General features: G+C 37.8%; 1 protein-coding gene across 3 annotated transcripts in view; it reads left to right on the top strand.

The window, feature by feature from the left end:
• Positions 1-1,091: 1,091 nt before the first annotated feature.
• The window catches only part of LOC120854855 (fibroblast activation protein alpha), a 75,744-nt gene continuing 55,676 nt past the window's right edge, over positions 1,092-21,159 (top strand). Inside the window, exons 1-3 of one of the 3 annotated variants that reach the window (XR_005719087.1) lie at positions 1,092-1,320; positions 1,651-1,735; positions 20,627-20,725. Coding sequence is in view for 2 of the 3 variants with exons in the window: in XM_040229238.1 (XP_040085172.1) it covers positions 1,315-1,320; positions 1,651-1,735; positions 20,627-20,725 (190 nt within the window). In the remaining variant the exon portion in view is untranslated. Of the gene's footprint in view, positions 1,321-1,557; positions 1,736-20,626; positions 20,726-21,159 lie in introns of those variants that run through there. The other 2 variants (XM_040229238.1, XM_040229239.1) reach the window with 2 other exon arrangements.

The following is a 21,159-nucleotide window of genomic DNA, read 5'->3' as shown; positions in this document are numbered from 1 at the left end:
ACAAGCCACTGTCCTGCACTTTACTGGAGAAAACCTTCCATGGCAGTCAGACCAGTTGACTAAAGCAAACAGCAACAGATTTCAGAAACATTTCCTCATTACTGTTCATGAAAAATCCATGAAAGTTCACCACGAAGTTTGTTTTAGTCAGGTTGAGACCCATGAGTGGGGAAAAAAAACACAGTAGGTTAACAACTGTATTTATGAGGAACAGAATCTATCCAAAAGAGTTACATTGAACCAGCCAACATACGCTAATAAACTGGTATGTGTGTGTGCGTGTGGATGTGTGTGCGTTTTAATTCAGACCGATGTCAGATGATGTCAGGTTGACCGATTGCTTGGGATTTATGCAAATTTAGCCAAAATGAAATTGTATGTAAGACTTATTTCTTTTTTCAAATGCTTTTTATTTATTTTAAAGGCTTTATAATTACTAACTGTTCTCTCTCAGAATATATTCTGAGAGGGAAGCAAAAATATCACTTTTGCAAAGCCATGTTCATTCTTTCAAAGGTCTGCTGGTAAATTATTCTTACTGATCTTTCCATCTTTCTGGCCTGTGCATACACACCTAACCCATACTAAATTTCACCAGATGGCATTTTAATGCTTTAAAGTAAAGCAGTCGTGGGTTTAGACAGTTGAATTTTTAAACTTCTGTATTTACTGAAAGTGCATATGGTGCTATATGGACAAAGAAATTGTGCTGAAAGAAAAACATTTCTGTCTGCAGTACCTCATAATCTCCCAGAGAAAGAAAAATTGCAGTAACATGGAGTCTGTCTTACAAAATCTTATGTGGCTTTAATCTTCTTCCTCTGCTAAAAGTTAGATTTATGTGTATTATACACACCTTAAAGTTATATTTTAAATTCTTCTTTTGGTTACAAATAGAAAGGTTATCCAAAACCCCATGACTTTCCAATATGATTCATAAGTGATTTCTAGAAGAAAATGAAACATAAACCTAAACTTGTTAAAAAAATATTTTAAAAAACCTCTGTATGTCAGCGTAAGCAGATGTTGGTATAGAATTTACAAGGATAAGAAGGCTATAAAACCTCCCTTGAGCCACTCATAGTTCATTTCAAGGCCAAGAACGCCCCCAAAATCTGTTTCTAATTTTACAGAAATCTTTTGAAATTTGGCACGGTTTTCGAGAGTCCGTGGAAAGAAAAAAAAAAAAAAAAACTTGCCCTAGCTTCGACTTCCAACTACGAAGACAGACCTGCTTCTTTCAACGGTTTTCACAGATCTGGTGACCCACGCTCTGAAGTCAGAATTAGCTAACTTTCAAAAACATCTGGAAAAATGAAGGTTAGTATATGCAGCCTCAGATACTGCTAAAGGATGGGGTCTGGCTGCATTGAGCACAATCAGAGTTTTCTATTGTTTAGAAGGTGAGGATTTGTATATAAGTATGTACTTCCTGGAGTGGGTTAGGATTGGGAAATTGTTCTAAATATACTGTGGAAACATTTCTCCTTGCAGAGCTGGAAGAATTCCAGCAATTATAGCCAGATCAGTGGAAGACAATCAAAAGCTTTACGGGGAGGGAGAAAGCAGATTTAGGAGTAAACAAAATCTTGCCATTTCTACTATTTAGCAGAAACCATTTATCTGTCTAATTTTCTTTATTCTATGTAGACATGGTTAAAAATTGTATTTGGAGTTGCCATCTCTGCTGCGCTTGCTTTATTGGTGATGTGTATTGCCTTACGTCCTTCAAGAGGTAAGAATTTTCTCTATTCTTCTCGGTCTGCCTAGAACAGTTTGGAAAAAGCACTAGCATGGTGACAAGAGATTGAACATTTCCTAAGTGCTTATTTTCCTAAGTAACTCTGCTATTTCTAAGAAGACATATAAGCTCCCAGGTATGTTGATGAGCAACCAGAATCACTGAGGAACTGAAGGCATAGGTAGCAAGAGATTTCCAGTATTACTTCTGCAATAGAAAAACCCGAGCACTCTTCTGTAACACCCCGACGTCTCTCCAAAATACATGCTAAATTCCAAGCTTTGACAGGCCTTTAGAGACAGTATTTTTAACTAACATTGCTTTTCATTATTGGATTGCCTCATGGAAAGTAAAGATGAGTAAGAATGGAAAAGTTAAAACAGAATCTATGGAAATTTTTATTATGAGTCTTTCCAAAAATTTAGGGAGGCAGTCAAGAATAGAGATCTCAGGAATAGCTGCATAGAAAAAATGAAATTGTTGTTCTAGATGCAAAAGCCAAGAAAATCAAATTAGAAGACTAAATATTATTAAGCAAGCATTATGTTTAGTTTTTAAATTGACCCTTTTTAAACAGGCTTAGATAACATTGATCTCACTTTGCTAAAATTCAGGAGACTGATGCTGGGGCTAGTTTGGATTTAAATTAAGACTTTGTTTATAAACCTTTCTGTGATATCAGGGACATAGGTTTTTATGAAACTATGTAAAGAAGCTTACAATCTAAAACAGGAAAAATGTACAATAATAACATGTCTAGCTTTGGAGTCTAGGGAAAGGAAAAATGTTTGCACCAACATTAAAAGCTTATGATAGCTTGTGATAGCTTATGATAGCTGAAGTGGGAAATACCTCTGGTTAAAAGCTAACTAACAATAATGGAAGAACAGTGACAAGCCTTTAGCTGAAGAAAGCATGATTCTGAATTATTTATTGCTTTAAAAATGAAATATAGGAAAATACTTTGAAAAATTAAAAATGCTCATGAGATTTGCACAGAATTACAAAATGAGGAAGTTAACCAATAAGATAAAGGCAATATGTCTTCAGTGTAGATCTTCAATACTCATTCCTCTCTGCTAGCACAAGATTATTCTGAGGCTGTTGATTGAAAGAGATTGTGTGAGTCTGTATTTTTTGTACTTTGTCAAGTTAAAATTGTTTTCAGACCAGTGTCTCACCTCATTTTGGGGCCATATTTTTCTCAAAACAGCAGTGGTCAGGTAGTGGATTAGGTCCTATCCTATTGATTCCTTGAATGCTAATACAAGCAAAAATAACACCTAATTTTTAAAGGAAACTCCCCAATACTTGAAATGGACATTTTGCTCCATCAGAAACAAATGTGCAGGGAACACAAGGGTGGATTTTAGGGGGACTAAGACCCTACATGCTGCTCAGGGTGGTCTAAAAAAACAGTCAGGGAAAAGTATGTGGATTTTATGGTGAACCTGCCTCCATGTCTAGAGGCAAGGGTGAGTTGCATTTGCACTTTGGAATTTGAGTCATTATTTCCAGTAAGAAATATATGACAGTTATAGTATATAAAAGTAAGAACATTTTGAGAAAATTAAACACCCACTTACAAAACACTCCTTCATTTGTTTGTTGTTGTTTAGTCGCTGTTCAGTCATTTCCGGCTCCTTGCGATCCCACGGACTGCAGCACGCCAGGTTTCCCTGTCCTTCACCATCTTCTGGAGCTTGTTCAAACTCATGTCCGTTGAGTCAGTGATGCCATCCGATGTCATCCACTGTCATCCCCTTCTCCTGCCTTCAATCTTTCCCAGCATCAGGGTCTTTTCCAATGAGTCAGCTCTTTGCATCAGGTGGCCAAAGTGTTGGAGCTTCAGCTTCATCATTGTTATATATTGACAAATGAAGTCCCACTAGTTAGTTAGTCCCACTCAGTTAATTGAGTTTCACCTCTGCCTATCATTGTGCTGTTTGGGGAAATAAGGGCATTTAGACTTTCGTCTGAAAGCACGATTAAGAACGCAGTATGCATGCTCAGTCATTACCACCAATATGGGATCAGGCATTCACTTAGACCACTGGGTCACTTAAATCACCAGATCTAAGTGAAATAAGAAGAGGAAGGGCTTTCCCAAGGAGAGGGTGGGTCCCAGGAACATCAGTCTGAAAATTAAAAGGGCTTTGGGGGAATTAGGCAGGATTTTAGGAATAAATAGCGCAATGGGGTGGTAAAATGAGAAAGATCCATTTAGCTCACTCACACAATAATAAAAATAACAGATAACTATTTGGGGACTTCCTAATTTTCCCATTTTTTATTTTTACCCAATGGGAAACACGTGTGAGTTCCCACACGTTAGACCCAAGCTGTCCTCATTGGCCTCAGCCTACTCCCCTCCAACCAATTCCCTTTCTTTTCTCCTGTCTCTATTTTCTCTCTTGAGGTTCTTCTTCCCAAGCATCATTCCTCATCCTATGTGAAGATACAACCACACCAAGAGTAGAAACTAAGCTTCTCATCTTTCCCTCTTTTTCGCCAACCCTGAGGACAAACACAAGACTTTTTGGTTTAAGAGATATGCAGAAGTGACAAAATAAAAGCCAGACAAGCAAAAAGTAGAATTGGAAAGTAACAGAGGCTCCAGAATTTCGCAAGTAAATTCTATATGGCCTTGCTTCATGATTTACAGTTTCTGAATTCCTGAACCTTTGTGAAAGGACTTATGGGAGCTATCTGCACTTTTCTTGATTTCAATTGAGTATAAAGTTCACTACATGAGCAAACACTCAATAAACATTAACTATTTTTTTTAATTGCTAACATTTTGTGGCAGCTTAATAAATGGTAGCAAGCATTTCATTGTGTTCTCCATCCTAGTACACAAAGATGACAGCTCCCTCTGTGTGATGTTTTTTTTTTCTTTTTCTCAACAATGCTCTTCTTAAGTCTGAGAGTAGGGAGTAGTTATCCCTGAGTAGCACCAGTGTTCCTATCCTCCACCTCTTTGGATCAAAAATGAATTTTTTCAGGAATTTTGGTTGCAAGGCAAGGATATTGGCAGCTCTAAGGCCAAAGCAAGAGAGAAGAAATGAAGAAGAAAGGAAAAGGAAGCTGAAGTGGGTGGGAGTAGAGAATAAGGCTGAATGAGGGAGAAAGAAAAGAGAGATTATATAGTGTGGAGAAGTCAGGTTCTTCTAGGCAGGGCCTCCAGTGCCTGCAGTAAAAGGAGTGCCATCTTTAGCTAGCATAGCTTCAGATCTCCTTGAAGTCCTCTCATCGACCTCTGCATACTTTTCCTTTTATTATATTTTTTATTGTTGGTTTTGGCCTGCAGTATTTTATACAAATTTGCATTAGTTGTCAATTTGTTAAAATCATAAGATTTCACATAAAAATGTAGATTTTTTAACTTCTTTTTAAACATTAGATCTGACAACATTGGGCCCAGAAGCAGCTGTTGTCTTTAGGTTGGCAATGCATTCTCCAGTTTGCTACGTACCCCAATATAAAATAGAAAATGGAGAAAAACTTTCAGTTTTATTTGCATAAAATAACATATTCACTTACAACATCTAATTGACTCCTATAAACACTTGGATTTTTAACTCATGAACCAAAGAAGTTATAGTGTTCCTCTTGTGATTAAAAATAACCATCTACTGAATATAAAAAAAAAAACAAACAAACAGAGACTAGCATCCCGTAGTTATCCATTATCCACAATGCCTAGTCCACTGTGACTTTTGGATACTTTGGATATTTGTTCAACAGTTATTTATTGAGTACCTTCCAGATACCAGGCACAGGTATAAGGCATGAATGACAATTCTCTGGCCTTACAAAAGGACAATCTGACAATAAACAAGTAAATAAATGAATTGATAGAATATTTCAAATTTGTAGAAGTGCTACAGAAGACAACTGGAGTGGGGCTGTGTTAGACATCCAGGACTGCCATAACAAAATATCACCTGGGTGATAATAATAAAAAACAAAATAAAGCCTGGGTGGCTCAAATAACAGAAATTTCTGTTCTCACAGTTCTGGAGACTGGAAGTCTCAGATCAAGGGGTAACTGGGTTTAGTTTTTCTGGGGGCTTCTCTCCTTGGCTTGTAGATGAATGCCTTACTGCTTTGTCCTCACATGACTTTTTCTCTGTGCATGTGCACTCCTGGTATCTCTTCCTCTTTCAGTAACGACACCACTAGCTTCATCAGATTAGGGCTCCGCTATGTGTTCTTGATTGGAGAAGGAAATGGCAACCCACTCCAGTACTCTTGTCTGGAGAAACCCAGGGACGGGGGAGCCTGATGGGCTGCCATCTATGGGGTCGCACGGAGTCAGACACAACTGAAGTGACTTAACTGCATGTGTTCTTGTGTAATCGTAATTACTTTGTTAAAGCACCTATTTCCAAATACAGTTCCACTGAGGATTGGAGATTCAATTTATGTATTTTGAGGGGACAAAATTCAGTTCATAACAAAAGTGGCTAGGGAAGGCTTCTCTGAAACGATATTTGAGCCAAGACCTAAAGGGCAGGAAGGATGCAAACTGGAGGCTAGATCCTCACTGCAGAGGGAAATGCAGATACAAAGTCTCTGATGTAGGCAAGTATTTGGGAAGTTCAACCTGTGCGGCCAAAATTATGTAACCAATGAACAAGGGAAAATATGTATATACATATAGACTTATGAGTATAATACACATTTATAAACTGTATAGTGATTTCTTAGGTAACTAATAACCTTATATAATTATTTCAGAAGATAATCTGATTCACAGATGATTTAGACAGAATGTGGATCAATATTTTATAAAGACAAGTATCATTTAGAATGCCTATATTTTCAGCAGAAATCCATTGTTATTATTACTATTATTGTAACTATTACTAGCACTATAATCTCAACAATCATTTTTTGTAAAGTAAGATATATATGAGACCAAATTATCATCAAAGGAGATGTGAATTTGTTTTTAAGGCTTAAAATTTTCCCAGTATCAACATTCAGAACTGTGAAACAGACTCCCTCAAACATCTTAAGAGTTTTAAGCTTATTTATTCGCTGTTCTTTTGGAGGAAATATGGGGAAGTCTAAAGGGCTGAGGAAAAGATTTAGAAAGTTCATGGACCTAAAAGAGTTTTTGAGTTGAGTATAAATATATCAGCCTTGCAGATTATATTTCTCTACTTTGCTCTTGGATTTTAAAATCACAGAGGATGAATCTTGGCAAATTATTTATCAGTTTTGCCAAATTCTAAATAATTTAAAAACAATCCAAGTTTTTGGATGATTCCCATATTGCAGAGGAGTTTACCTGTCTCTGATTTCCAAAGTGAATTGTGTTACAACTTACACAAGAATTTATAGTCATACATACACCTTGAAAAAAACAGGTTCTAAAGCTCTAACAGGAAATATGGAATCAAGGCTAAAGGTTTTTTAACAACAAGAGACAATCAAACTGAGCCTTAAAATCTAGGAACATGCTAGGGTAAATTAAAATAATATTTCCATGGGATAATCAATATTAATGAGTCTTTTATTTACTTATTGCTTATTTTATGTAAAGCAAAAGAACTTACTTTTAATTTCAGTATCCTTGTGAATTAACAAAAATTATGTAGTAAAAATGGAATAGCTTACAATCCTTATTAACCTTTATCTCTGTGAATAATAAACAAATAGAGTTGCTTCATATCTAAATTAAAATTTTCTCCAATAGATTATGATTTTAATACTTGGTAGAAAAACTGATGCGATAGCACTCCTTAAAGGAACAGGTTAGAAAGACTGTATGTCAAAAAAATAATCAGACAACCTAGATGAAAAGAACAAATTTCTATAAAGATAAAAACTACCACAATTCACTCAACAGTAAACATAAAACCTGAATAGAATTATAACAACTGAGAAAATTGTTTAAATGATTTTAAAATTTCCCACAAAGAAAACCCCAAGCCCAGTTGACTTCTCTGGTAAACTCTAGAGAATATTTTAAGAAGAATTATTACCAACCCTTCATAAACTCTTTCAAAATAAAAAATAGAACACTTATCAATTCATCTTTAAGGCCAGATGCTATTATACCAAAACCATACTTCTTTACAAGTAAAGAAGTTACAGACCAATAGTAGTTACAGAACAATATTTATTATGAATATAAATGGAAAGATCCTCATCATACTACTAGCAAGCCAAATCCAGTAATGTGTAAAAAGGGTTATTCACCAAGATCAAGTGAGATTTATTCCAAGAGTATAAGGTTTAACATCCAAAATCAATTACTATAATGAGTTATATTATTAGAAAAAGAGACAAAAAAAATATGGTGATTTCAATAGATACAGAAAAAGGATTTAACAAAATACATCCCCCTTTCATTATTGAAACACTCAGCAGACTGGAAATAGGAGGAGGTTCCTCTATCTAATAAAGGGCATCCACAAAAAAAAAAAAAAATCAGAGTTAATATCACACTGGTGAAAGTCAGTGCTCTTCCCCTAAGATCAAGAATAAGATAGCATGTTAGTTCTTGTTTCTATTAAATGTCTTATTGACAGTTGTATGGGCTTCCCTTGTGGCTCAGCTGGTAAAGAATCCACTTGCAATGTGGGAGACCTGGTTTTGATCCCTGGGTTGGGAAGATCCCCTGGAGAAGGAAAAGGCTCTCTATTCCAGTACTCTGGCCTGGAGAATTCCGTGGACTGTATAGTCCATGGAATCGCAAAGAGTCGGACATGACTGAGAGACTTTCACTTTCACTTTTTAGCAGTTGTATCCAGGGCAATTAGATAAAGAAAGAAAGAAAAAGTATCCAGATTGGGAAGGAAGAAGTAAAACTATCTCTGTTTACAGATGACATGATCTTGTTTATGGAAAATCCTAAGGAATTCACTAAAAAATAATGGAACTAACAAGCAAGTTGAGTAAATTTGCAAAACACAAGATTAATATATATAAATCAATTGTTTTCCTATACATTAGCAATAAATAATACAAAAAGATATAAATAAATGAAAATAAATCCTATATTTATAGATCAAAAAACAGCATTTTAAAGATGGCAATATTCTCCAATATGTCTGCAAACTAAATATGACCACTATCCAAATCCTAGATAATACTTTCTGCAGAAATTTATAACATGATTCCAAAATTCACATGGAAATACAAGGGATCCAGAGTCAGTTCAGTTCAGTCGCTCAGTCATGTCCAACACTTTGCAACCCCATGAATCGCAGCACGCCAGGCCTCCCTGTCCATCACCATCTCCTGGAGTTCACTCAGACTCACATCCATCGAGTCCGTGATGCCATCCAGCCGTCTCATCCTCGGTCGTCCCCTTCTCCTCCTGCCCCCAATCCCTCCCAGCATCAGAGTCTTTTCCAATGAGTCAACTCTTCGCATGAAATGGCCAAAGTACTGGAGCTTCAGCTTCAGCATTATTCCTTCCAAAGAAATCCCAGGGTTGATCTGGATTGGACTGGTTGGATCTCCTTGCAGTCCAAGGGACTCTCAAGAGTCTTCTCCAACACCACAGTTCAAAAGCATCAATTCTTCGGCGCTCAGCATTCTTCACAGTCCAACTCTCACATCCATACATGACCACTGGAAAAACCATAGCCTTGACTAGACGGACCTTATTCGGCAAAGTAATGTCTCTGCTTTTGAATATACTATCTAGGTTGGTCATAACTTTTCTTCCAAGGAGTAAGCGTCTTTTAATTTCGTGGCTGCAGTCACCATCTGCAGTGATTTTGGAGCCCAGAAAAATAAATTCTGACACTGTTTCCACTGTTTCCCCATCTATTTCCCATGAAATGATGGGACCAGTTGCCATGATCTTCATTTTCTGAATGTTGAGCTTTAAGCCAACTTTTTCACTCTCCTCTTTCACTTTCATCAAGAGGCTTTTTAGCTCCTCTTCACTTTCTGCCATAAGGGTGGTGTCATCTGCATACCTGAGGTTATTGATATTTCTCCCAGCAATCTTGATTCCAGCTTGTGTTTCTTCCAGTCCAGCGTTTCTCATGATGTACTCTGCATATAAGTTAAATAAGCAGGGTGACAATATACAGCCTTGATGTACTCCTTTTCCTATCTGGAACCAGTCTGTTGTTCCATGTCCAGTTCTAACTGTTGCTTCCTGATCTGCATACAGATTTCTCAAGAGGCAGGTTAGGTGGTCTGGTATTCCCATCTCTTTCAGAATTTTCCACAGTTTATTGTGATCCACACAGTCAAAGGCTTTGGCATAGTCAATAAAGCAGAAATCGATGTTTTTCTGGAACTCTCTTGCTTTTTTGATGATCCAGTGGACGTTGGCAATTTGATCTCTGGGTCCTCTGCCTTTTCGAAAACCAGCTTGAACATCAGGGAGTTCACGGTTCATGTGTTGCTGAAGCCTGGCTTGGAGAATTTTGAGCATTACTTTACTAGTATGTGCGATGAGTGCAATTGTGCAGTAGTTTGAGCATTCTTTGGCATTGCCTTTCTTTGGAATTGGAATGAAAACTGACTTTTTCCAGTCCTGTGGCCACTGCTGAGTTTTCCAAATTTGCTGGCATATTGAGTGCAACACTTTCACAGCATCATCTTCCAGGATTTGAAACAGCTCAACTGGAATTCCATCACCTCCTCTAGCTTTGTTCGTAGTGATGCTTTCTAAGGCCCACTTGACTTCACATTCCAGGATGTCTGGCTCTAGATTAGTGATCACACCATCGTGATTATCTGGGTCGTGAAGATCTTTTTTGTACAGTTCTTCTGTGTATTCTTAGCTATCTTGAAATGAAAGAATGAATCTGCCTGCACTGCAGGCAGATTCTTTACCCACTGAGTCATTAGGGAAGCCCACAGCATCCGGGAAGCCAAAGGACAGACATATCCCCTAAAGAAGATATTGTGCTTGTTGCTGAGTCACTAAGCCGTGTCTCTTTGTGACCCCATGGACTCAGCATGCCAGGCTTCCCTATCTCCTGGGGTTTGTTCAAACTCATGTTCATTGAGTCAGTGAACCATCCAACTATCTCATTCTGTCACCCTCTTCTTCTCCTGCCCTCTTTCTTTTCCAGCATTAGGGTCTTTTCCAATGAGTTGGCTCTTCCCATCAGGTGGCCAAAGTATTGGAGCTTCAGCTTCAGCGTCAGTCCTCCCCATGAATATTCAGAGTTGATTTCCTTTACAATTGACTGGTTTGATCTCCTTGCTGTCCAAGGGACTCTCAAGAGTCTTCTCTAGCATCACAGTTCAAAATCATCAGTTCTTCAGGGCTCAACCTTCCTTATGGTCCTACTCTCATGTCCATACATAACTACTGGAAAGAAGATATGAAAGTAACCAATAAGCTTATGAAAAGAGACTCAACACCATTAGTCATTAGAAAAATATAAATCAAATTCACAGTGAAGGGATTTCCTTGGCGATCCAGTGGTTAAGAATGTGGGCTTTCACTGCAGGGGGCCCGGGTTTGATCCCAGAGAATTAAGATCTTGGGTGCCAAGAGATGTGGCCAAAACAAACAAACAAACAATAAAAACCAAAAAAAAAAAAAAAAAACCTGCAATGAAATACTAGAAATGAAATTGCAGGTGTAGCAAACAGATATCCATTACAGCCTACCTAGTGAGACATAGCTTGGCCTTGGAGGTTGCAGTAGAAATAGAGAGGGTAGAGAGAGATTTTGGACATAGAATTGTCAGACCTGGATGCTAGACAAAGGTGGTGAGCAAAGAGGGAAGGCAAAGATAACTCACAGGTATTTAAATTGAACAATGAAGTGGATGATAGTGCCACTGACTTGGAGAAATCTGGAGCAGCAGGATGGAATTCCTGTTTTTCGGAGCTTTAGACATACTGGTTTTGAAGTGGTTGTGAAATACACAAGTGGAAATATCAGCTAGGATTCAAAGAAGAAATCCAAGTAAATTCAATAAAAATTACATCACAATTTAAAACAGAGATTAGAGGAAGATGAGCTGGCAAAGGAGACCGAGTGGGCCTTCAAATATAGACCAGGTTTACTTGCATCTTCAGGGTCACCAAAACATTTGTCATTTAACACCATGTGGCGCTAGTGATAAAGAACTCACCTGCCAATGGAGGAGACTTAAGAGACGAAGGTTCGATTCCTGGGGTTGGGAAGATCCCCTTTAGGATGGCATGGCAACCCACTCCAGTACTTATGTCCAGAGAATCCCACAGAGAGAGGAGCCTGGTGAGCTACAGTCCATAGCATTGCAAAGAGTCTCCCACGACTGAGGCGATTTAGCAGGCACGGAAAGTAGGAAAGATCACAGGGTATGGTCAACACAAAGCATAAGAACATGGTGCATGCCTGTGTTCTCAGTCACTTCAGTTGTGTCCAGCTCTGCGACCCTATGGACTATGGCCTGCCAGGTTCCTCTGACTGTGGGATTCTCTAAGGAAGAATTCTAGAATAGGTTGCCATGCCCTTCTCCAGGGGATGTTCCTGACCCAGGGATTGGACCCTCATCTCTTATATCTCCTGCATTGGTAGGTAGATTCTTTACCACTGAGCCACTTGGGAAGCCCCTTTCTGCTCTAGAGATCGGGGGTGGGGGGGAAGCCCCATTTAACATAACACAACAATAACATAATACACAAAATGAACTTTTAAAAACCTGACAATTCCTTTGAATAATTTATATTGTTTAGTGTTATCTACAGAGAGAACCTTGAAATATTCTTTCAAAACCAAGAGCTACTACATTCTTCAGGGAGACATTAAAAGCTTTATAGCAACCTCTTTGCTAATATTTGATGAAGATCAAATTGTCTCATTTTCTCTTAATGTTCATTTTGAGGTATAATTATCCTCCCTCCCCTTGTGTGTTGTTTGATTTTTGTGTTTGTTTTGTTTTGCTGTTGTTTTATTACAGTGTGCATTAACTTTAAATCAAAAGGTAATGGTAAAGCACCTAGTCTCTAAAATCAGATGGAGCTGGATTTAAACCCCAGCTCTGTTATATATTAGCAAGTTATTTTAACTCTCTTAATTTCCATTTTCTAATCTTCAAAATGGTGTTGATAACAGTACTTATATATCAGAGACTTGCTGTGAGTGTTTCATAGGACTATACATGTAGAGTGCCCTATACACAGAGCTTAGTAACACTTTTTGTTACTGGTCTAAAGCTACCACAGTGCCATTTCTTCAAAGTTGTCAGCCTTTGTGCAAATATAATATTAGTTTTAAATAGTTTATTCCCCACCCTTTTATTTCTAGCATTTACTCCTATGGTGCTCACTCCAGAAATAAACATGACCTGATGAGATGGCTGGACATATTGCCTATTGAGGACAGTATCATTGTAGAGCAAGCAGAGAGACAGATTTAGTGTGCCTGGAAGCCCATGTCACTCTGCTGAGATGGCCTCATAAGCATCAGTTTCAAAATCAGTATGAAAGTGAGAACAAAAAGACCTACCAGCCATTCATGAGCCCACTTAATAAACCATGTTTTCTCATTTAGTTTGTGATAAATATTAGAACTGACATCTGATGTCTCTGCTCTGACAGTTATTGCCAGTTTTTCAAGACTAGAAAATTAAATGACAGAAATAGAATCCTAATAAAGAATAAATATAAAATTTTAAGAAAGAATTAGGAAAATAGTGAATCATTACTTGTGAATTATTTCTGTGAATTGTAATTTCTTGGCTTCATAATTGAAATAATTCCCATCTTTGTTTTAATAAGTTGAAAATGCAAATAATTATTGTTAATTAGAGTGTTTAAGCAGTGTATGAGTAACTGTAAAGATGAGCCAAATTGACTCTAAGGGCGCTATCAGGAATTAAGTGTTAAGCGAGTGTCAGTTACCAGTGGAAGAAAGATATGTTCTCAGAATTCATTTCTACTTCTGTTCAAATACTTTGAGTTTAAAAATTTCAGATGGCAAAACTAAACTTTCAAAATAATCAAGAGATTATAATTCAGTATTAAAACATTATTTAGAAAAAGTAATGAAAAGCCACGTATTCAATTTTTTAGGTGACTAGAACATGTTTAGTGTGATTGATGCCATAGTGATGCATTTTATACTGACTTACACATACAAACACACACACACACACACATATTCAAAACACTAGAAAACAATGGCTCCTTCCCCTATCATTGGTTTCCCTGTTATCTTGTTTAAATATAAGCTATGGCAAGATCAGTCCCCTTGCCCTTTCTCTATTCCTTAAAAGTCAGCAGAGGGAATGTACCTAAAGAAGAATCCATCTGGCAATGAGCAAGAGTACTGAATAGAGACAGAAACATTAGGAGACTGAACATTCCTTGAAAGCCATGATCAACATTAGCTGTGGGGAGTCTGTCTGTGAGATGTAAATTGCTATGCAGGCCAGATCTAGCCACCTACCAGGAGTTCATAGGCAGTGAGAAATTCAACTGATAGGCACAGGAGAACACTGAACCAAGTAGATTCAGTGAAATCACTAAATTTGGATTCTTTGAAGAAGACTTACCAGTGGGGCTTGAACAAAAATGAAAATCAGGGCTTTCTCCCCAATTCTGAATCAGTAGATTTGAGATAAGAACTAGGAATCTGGTTTTCAAACAAGTGCTCCAGCTAACTCCAAGGACAAAATTTTGATATATTTTAAAATGATGTCCAGGTAGAAGAGTTTATATATGAAATTTACAACATGGACAGGATGGCAAAGAGTAAGGGCAGGTATATCTTTGGAGGAGGATTAGTAAAAAAAAAAAAACACCTAAAATAAAATCTGTACAGTTAATTTATTTTTTCATTTGACAAATATTTATTATTCTTCCACTATACACCAAGCATGGTCCTAGCTGGTACAAAGAACCAGAGATTAGATTGGAAATTCTAAATACATGTTTTATAACTCTTAATATGTGACCCAATCCATCATCTTAGAGCAGGTATATTACTCTCTTCTATTATGAATGTGTGGTCATTTTAAGCAGGAAGAAAAGAATGCTTAATGTAAATTTTCCCCCATCTGATTCAGTAGAATCAGCCTGACTCCAGGACAGGCTGACACCTTTCGACCTCTGGTTACACCCCATGCAAAGTCAGGAGTAATCACCTATCCCAAAGCAGTGCCACAAACCCTATTTCTAGATAAATACAGCTGGCTCCTCTTGATGTGTTCAGTATAACATCTTATCTCTTCCTGGGTGCTGGTGGAGCTATTATCATTATGATAATTAGCAGTATAATTAATGCATATTTAAATTGTTTCATAGATATTGAGTCAATGTGACATATGTTAAGTTCTTTAGATCATTAGCGTTTATAGCTACTATCAGTTCAGTTCAGTCGCTCAGTTGTGTCTGACTCTTTGTGACCCCATGGACTGCAGCATGCCAGGCTTCCTGGTCCATCACCAACTACTCCTGGAGCTTACTCAAACTCATGTCCATCGAGTCAGTGATGCCATCCAACCATCTCATCCTCTGTTGTCCCCTTCTCCTCCAGCCTTCAATCTTTCCCAGCATCAGATTCTTTTCCAATGAGTCAGTTCTTCGCATCAGGTGGCCAAAGTATTGGGGTTTCAGCTTCAGCATCAGTCCTTCCCATGAATATTCAGGACTGATTTCCTTTAGGAATGACTGATTGGATCTCCTTGGGACTCTGAAGAGTCTTCTCATACCACAGTTGCATAGCTACTATGCATCCATTTAAAATAAATGACCGGCTGAGAAGTAATATGACATATACCCTTACTCTCACATAACTTTCCTGGATAATCTAAATTAGAGGTTACAAAGAGTAAATAACTAAACCTTGAAATCTTCTTGAGAAATCTGATAAGAATCAGTATGATTGTTAATGTTAAACAAAGGAAAATGAGTAGGAATTTTAAAATAATTTGAAATTCTTGTTTTTTAATAAATTTATTTATCCATATGTGTGATATTAGTACTAACTGTACTTACGATCATGATTGGACTATTTCAGTTATAACCCTATGTTCCAAGATGTTCCAAGTATAACTGATGAATTCCATTACTTTAGAATAAAAATTAACCTTTATATACTAATTGTTTAATATGAAACTGCATTTCCTATATTGTCAGGGGATGTTCAACTTTAAGGAATCCAATATGTTGCACTTTTTTTCCTTTGTGTGCCATTTCTCAAGGATTCTCTGTTCCTTATCAGTTCCTATTCCGGGAACAAGTGGAGCTGCACACAGTTCTCAGGACTGAGATCATGGGAAAGGGTACCTGCCTGGATTCCTCTCAGTGGCTCCCTTCAATGACTCTTTTCAGTGTCAGCGACCTTGTATGTATTAGACTATCCATTTTGTTACAATTGATGGGATTTCATCCTTTGTAATGGCTGAGTAATCATTTTACTAAATATATATAAGCCTGCATTTCTGCTAATAAAATACCCTTATTCCACTAGAGACTTGGGTCCCCATGTCATTCTTTCTCTCTCTCCCTCTGGCTAATTCTCTGGAGCGTAGAAACCTGCCTAACTCACTTTCCTGCCCGGGCTTTCAAGACCTCTTTGAGAGGATGCCCTGTGCCTCCGTGACTGGTACAAGCCCTGTCCTAGGGCTTTATTGGTTTTCTGCCTAACCCAGGAAATACTAGCCTCTTTCTCTCTTTTGGTTTCTTATCGTTGACTCTGGACCACCAGGCTCTGGTCCATTAAAGGACTGCAACACTATATTGTGATTTTGTGTGTTTGTGCTTAGTTACTCAGTTGCATTCAATTTTTTGCGACCCCATGGACTATAGGTAGCCCACTGGTCTCCTCTGTCCATGAGATTCTCCAGGCAAGAATAGTGGAGTGGATTGTCATGCCCTCCTCGCTGTGATTTTAGTAGATATTTTTAAAAATCTCAGTGGCCAAATTAGTTTGGGAAACACAGTTCAAAAATATTTATTTCAAGAATATGATGAGCTACGACAATAACAAAAGCTAATATTTGTTGACTGCCAAGCATAGAGTTAAATGTTTCACTTCAATTAGCTCACTTAATTTAACCTTCTACAAAAATGAAGACTAATTATAGCTAAGAATTTCTCAATTAAACCTAATTGCAAGTAAGGAAAATTATATTCAAGGATACTTAAATAGGAAAATCTATTATATAAGTCATTAGCCATAATCAAAGCATTATTCATGCTAGAAAAAAAGATGTCACCAAGATTATATTAATTTATTGAATTAGTAACTAAAAAAGTTTTTTTAAAGTGATTATGTAAGTTTTCTTGGTATTCATAATACAAGGATTCACTAAGGTAAATTTTTTCCATCTGTAAGTTCAGTATTGTGAAGACACAAATTAAATATATCTCAGAAGAAAATAATTTCCACTGTAAATAGTACTAGAATTTTCCCTTGCCTATTTAGAAACAGATTGCAATTTATTCTTGAAAGTTAAATAAAATCAAATCAAAATATTTAGCAATTATACTAATGCTATTGTAGTAAAACGGTATTTTATTCATTGAATGGGAATTACCAAATCAGTGGTATGAATTTTGTACAAGATCATTTAATTAATCAGAAGTACTTTCATTACAAATAATTGTATAGCATGTAGAACTTTACTTAGGATGCAAAGTACCTGTACAAATGTGATTATTAGAATAATCTAATTTCATTCATGAAGTATTTAGTGTCTGGTTGCAAAGGGGTTCATCAGTCACTCATGTTCTTCTAGCTACCAGGATAATGTTTAGTAAATGAAGATAACTCACGGTCCTAATAAAAAGTTGAAGCGTACTTACTTCAGTGTGGATCAGTTAAAACCTCCGAAAATGCTGTTATCCAGTTGGTCCCTTGGACCTTATCATATGGCAGTTCACTTATGTGATTGTATAGTTAATAAAGCATGTTTTTTCTCAAATTCCAAAATTTAAAGTGGTAGACCTGGAAGGTATTATCAACATTTTCTAGTCCAGTCCTTTACATTATAGGTGAGCAAGCTGTGATGCCAGAGATTGTCTTACCCAGTATAGGAAATTGGTAGTAGAAACATTCTGTCAAGAAGAGGGCACAAATGTCATCCATCCACCCATCAATCCTTCATTTCATGTATTCACTTATTCAACAAGTATTTATTAAATGCCTACTATGTTCTAGACCCTAGGGATATGGTGGTAAACAAAACTAGACATGGTCCCTGGCCTTACATGACTCTTTTGAGAATACAGTGGGAGGTAACGAAATGTGACTAAAATAATCACTCAAATGCATACAAGATAACAAACCAAGACAAATGTTCTTTGAAAGGGGAACCTGACCTATGGTACTGTATAACAAGGGAACCAGACATAAACCAGGGGGTCAGGAAGGGCTTGCTAGAGGAAGTGCCTCTTATATTAAGCACAAAGGGCTAAAAATAAGTTATAAGGAGAAGGGAGAGGGTGAAAAGAAGTGCAACGGCTCTAGAGAAAGAAGTAAATATTTGAGGAACAGAAAGTCCAGCATGTTTGGAATCTAGAGGTAGTGAGAGAAGGGCAAGAAAGGGCTGGAGAGATAGATCATCCCAGATCAGCTAGGGCCTATCGTCCAGACTAATGGTTTTGTTCTTTATCTTGAGAGTCTTGGAAAGTTGTGGAAGAGTTTAGCAGGAAGATAAAGTTAAAGCTCATATTTGACAGCTTTATTTTTACATGAGCAAATACCAGATTTGTATATCTTATTCAGAGTATAGGACACTTTCCTCCGTTTTGATTCTATAAGTGATGGTCTGGAGAAGGTGTAAGGTAGGAGAAATGGAGAATAGGAATATGGATGTGAAGAAGGATTGGAAGTTGGTCACCACAGTTTCTGGTGTAGCAAACCGTTGCCAGGCTCTACAATGACAGAGTACATCATGAGAAACGCTGGGCTGGAAGAAGCACAAGCTGGAGTCGAGATTGCAGGGAGAAATATCAATAACCTCAGATATGCAGATGACACCACCCTTATGGCAAAAAGTGAAGAGGAACTAAAAAGCCTCTTGATGAAAGTGAAAGAGGAGAGTGAAAAAGTTGGCTCAAAGCTCAACATTCAGAAAACGAAGATCATGGCATCTGGTCCTACCACTTCATGGGAAATAGATGGGGAAACAGTGGAAATAGTGTCAGACTTTATCTTTTTGGGCTCCAAAATCACTGCAGATGGTGATTGCAGCCATGAAATTAAAAGACACTTACTCCTTGGAAGAAAAGTTATGACCAACCTAGATAGCATATTCAAAAGCAGAGATATTACTTTGCCGAATAAGGTCCGTCTAGTCAAGGCTGTGGTTTTTCCAGTGGTCATGTATGGATGTGAGAGTTGGACAGTGAAGAAGGCTGAGCGCTGAAGAATTGATGCTTTTGAACTGTGGTGTTGGAGAAGACTCTTGAGAGTCCCTTGGACTGCAAGGAGATCCAGCCAGTCCATTCTGAAGGAGATCAGCCCTGGGATTTCTTTGGAGGGAATGATGCTAAAGCTGAAACTCCAGGACTTTGGCCACCTCATGCGAAGAGTTGACTCATTGGAAAAGACTCTGATGCTGGGAGGGATTGGGGGCAGGAGGAGAAGGGGACGACAGAGGATGAGATGGCTGGATGGCATCACTGACTCGATGGACGTGAGTTTGAGTGAACTCCGGGAGATGGTGATGGACAGGGAGGCCTGGCGAGCTGCGATTCAAGGGGTTGCAAAGAGTCAGACACGACTGAGCGACTGAACTGACTCATTGACTGACAATGAATTTGGTCTGAGAATGGAAATCACATTTGAAACATATAATTGTCTTGGAGGGTTCAAATACACCTGAGTTTTGCTTGTGGTTTGCGAACTACTTTAAGTTAGTTATTACATGGAAAACCTCTACTCTTGGAGTTTCCAAGGTTATTGTATAGATGCTGTGGTTTTCTTTTCTTCTGGTCCACTTTGTCTTTATAGAAATCTCAAGCCAGGATAAGAAATTATCTGCATTCATTAATGTCTCTCTTGAGATATCTGAAGGTAAGGATTCTGGCTGATGTCGCCTGATGAATTGGGATGCTAAAATACATCATTTATAAGGCAATAGAAATCGAAGTCAAGCATGTGTGAGGAACTACAAAGAACTGCTTAAAAGACTGAAGTTTTAGTCAACTGTGCATGGGCTTCCCCTGTGGCTCAGTGGTAAAAAATCCACCTGCAATGCAGGAGCTGCCAGAGATGTGGAGCCAATCCCTGGGTTGGGAAGATCCCCTGGAGGAGAAAATGCAATGCTACCCAGTATTCTTGTTTTGAGAACCCCATGACAGAGAAGCCTGGTGGGCTACAGTCCATGGGGTCTCCAGAGTCAGACACGACTGAAGCAACTAAGCATGCATGGTCTGCGATCTCAGTTTTGTAAGACCTAGAGCTGTTGGAGCCTCAATTCACCTTCCTTATTAAAAATCTCTGAAAGTTCTTCAGAGAACTGCCTGAAGAATAATATGCCTGCGGCTCAGCATAGTCTCCTTCACACTTCTCAAGTTTTTCCTACAACATGTTCCTTTCAGGCAATCAAACTACTTCTCTAAGCCTCGTTAGCCTCTCTATAAAAAAGGAAATAATACTCATAGTCATTAGGATAGGAGTTAATGGTGCTGGTGGTAAAGAATCTGCCTGCCAGTGCAGGAGACATGAGATGTGGGTTCAATCCCGGGGTCAGGAAGATCCCCTGAAGGAAGAAATGGCAACTTACTACAGCAGGTTCTCTCTTGTCAGGAGAATCCCATGGACAGAGAAGCCTAGTGGGCTACAGTCCATAGGGTCACAAAGAGTAGGTCATGACTGAGCATCTGAGCAAACACACAAAACACAAGGGTTTAGCAATGGCAGATCTTTTCTGCATCTAGTATCTGAGAGATATCTGAGTTATTAATCTTCTTTTAAGTAATGATATGTTTCCTCCTTCCCCAAAGTTCACAACTCTGAGGACAGTACAACACGAGCACTTACACTGAAGGATATTTTAAATGGGACATTTTCTTATAAAACATTTTTTCCAAATTGGATTTCAGGTAAGTGAATTATTTTTTATATTTTTTTAAATGTGTGATTTTAGTGTTTTTAGTGCCAGCACATCTCTGTTGGAACAAAAGCCACCTTAGTTGAAATGGATTAAAAGAGCAATTATTTAGATAAGTCAAGTGGCCACCAAAGCATTTTTGACAGAACTACTTAGACAGTATTTGCTCACTAATAATGATGCCAGTAGTAGTTTTAGCGGAACAGTAAAATCTGAGAATGCATTGTTAGAATAAGCTGAGCATAGGCTATAGCTTTTCAGAATGGGAAATAACCACCTATTTAAAAGAGGTCATGAGAATTTTACAAAGAGAAATTCCATTGTTAATCTAGATAATCTAAGAAATGAACAAATCCTACCCTAAAGACAAAGCCTTTAAGGGCCATAAAATTGATATTTGCATATAGTTTTTCAAAATAATGTGTT

Source organism: Oryx dammah, unplaced genomic scaffold, assembly GCF_014754425.2.
Source record: "Oryx dammah isolate SB20612 unplaced genomic scaffold, SCBI_Odam_1.1 HiC_scaffold_27, whole genome shotgun sequence".
Lineage (NCBI taxonomy): Eukaryota > Metazoa > Chordata > Mammalia > Artiodactyla > Bovidae > Oryx > Oryx dammah.
Note: the sequence above shows the minus strand (reverse complement) of the source record. Positions and strands in the feature narration are given on the sequence as shown.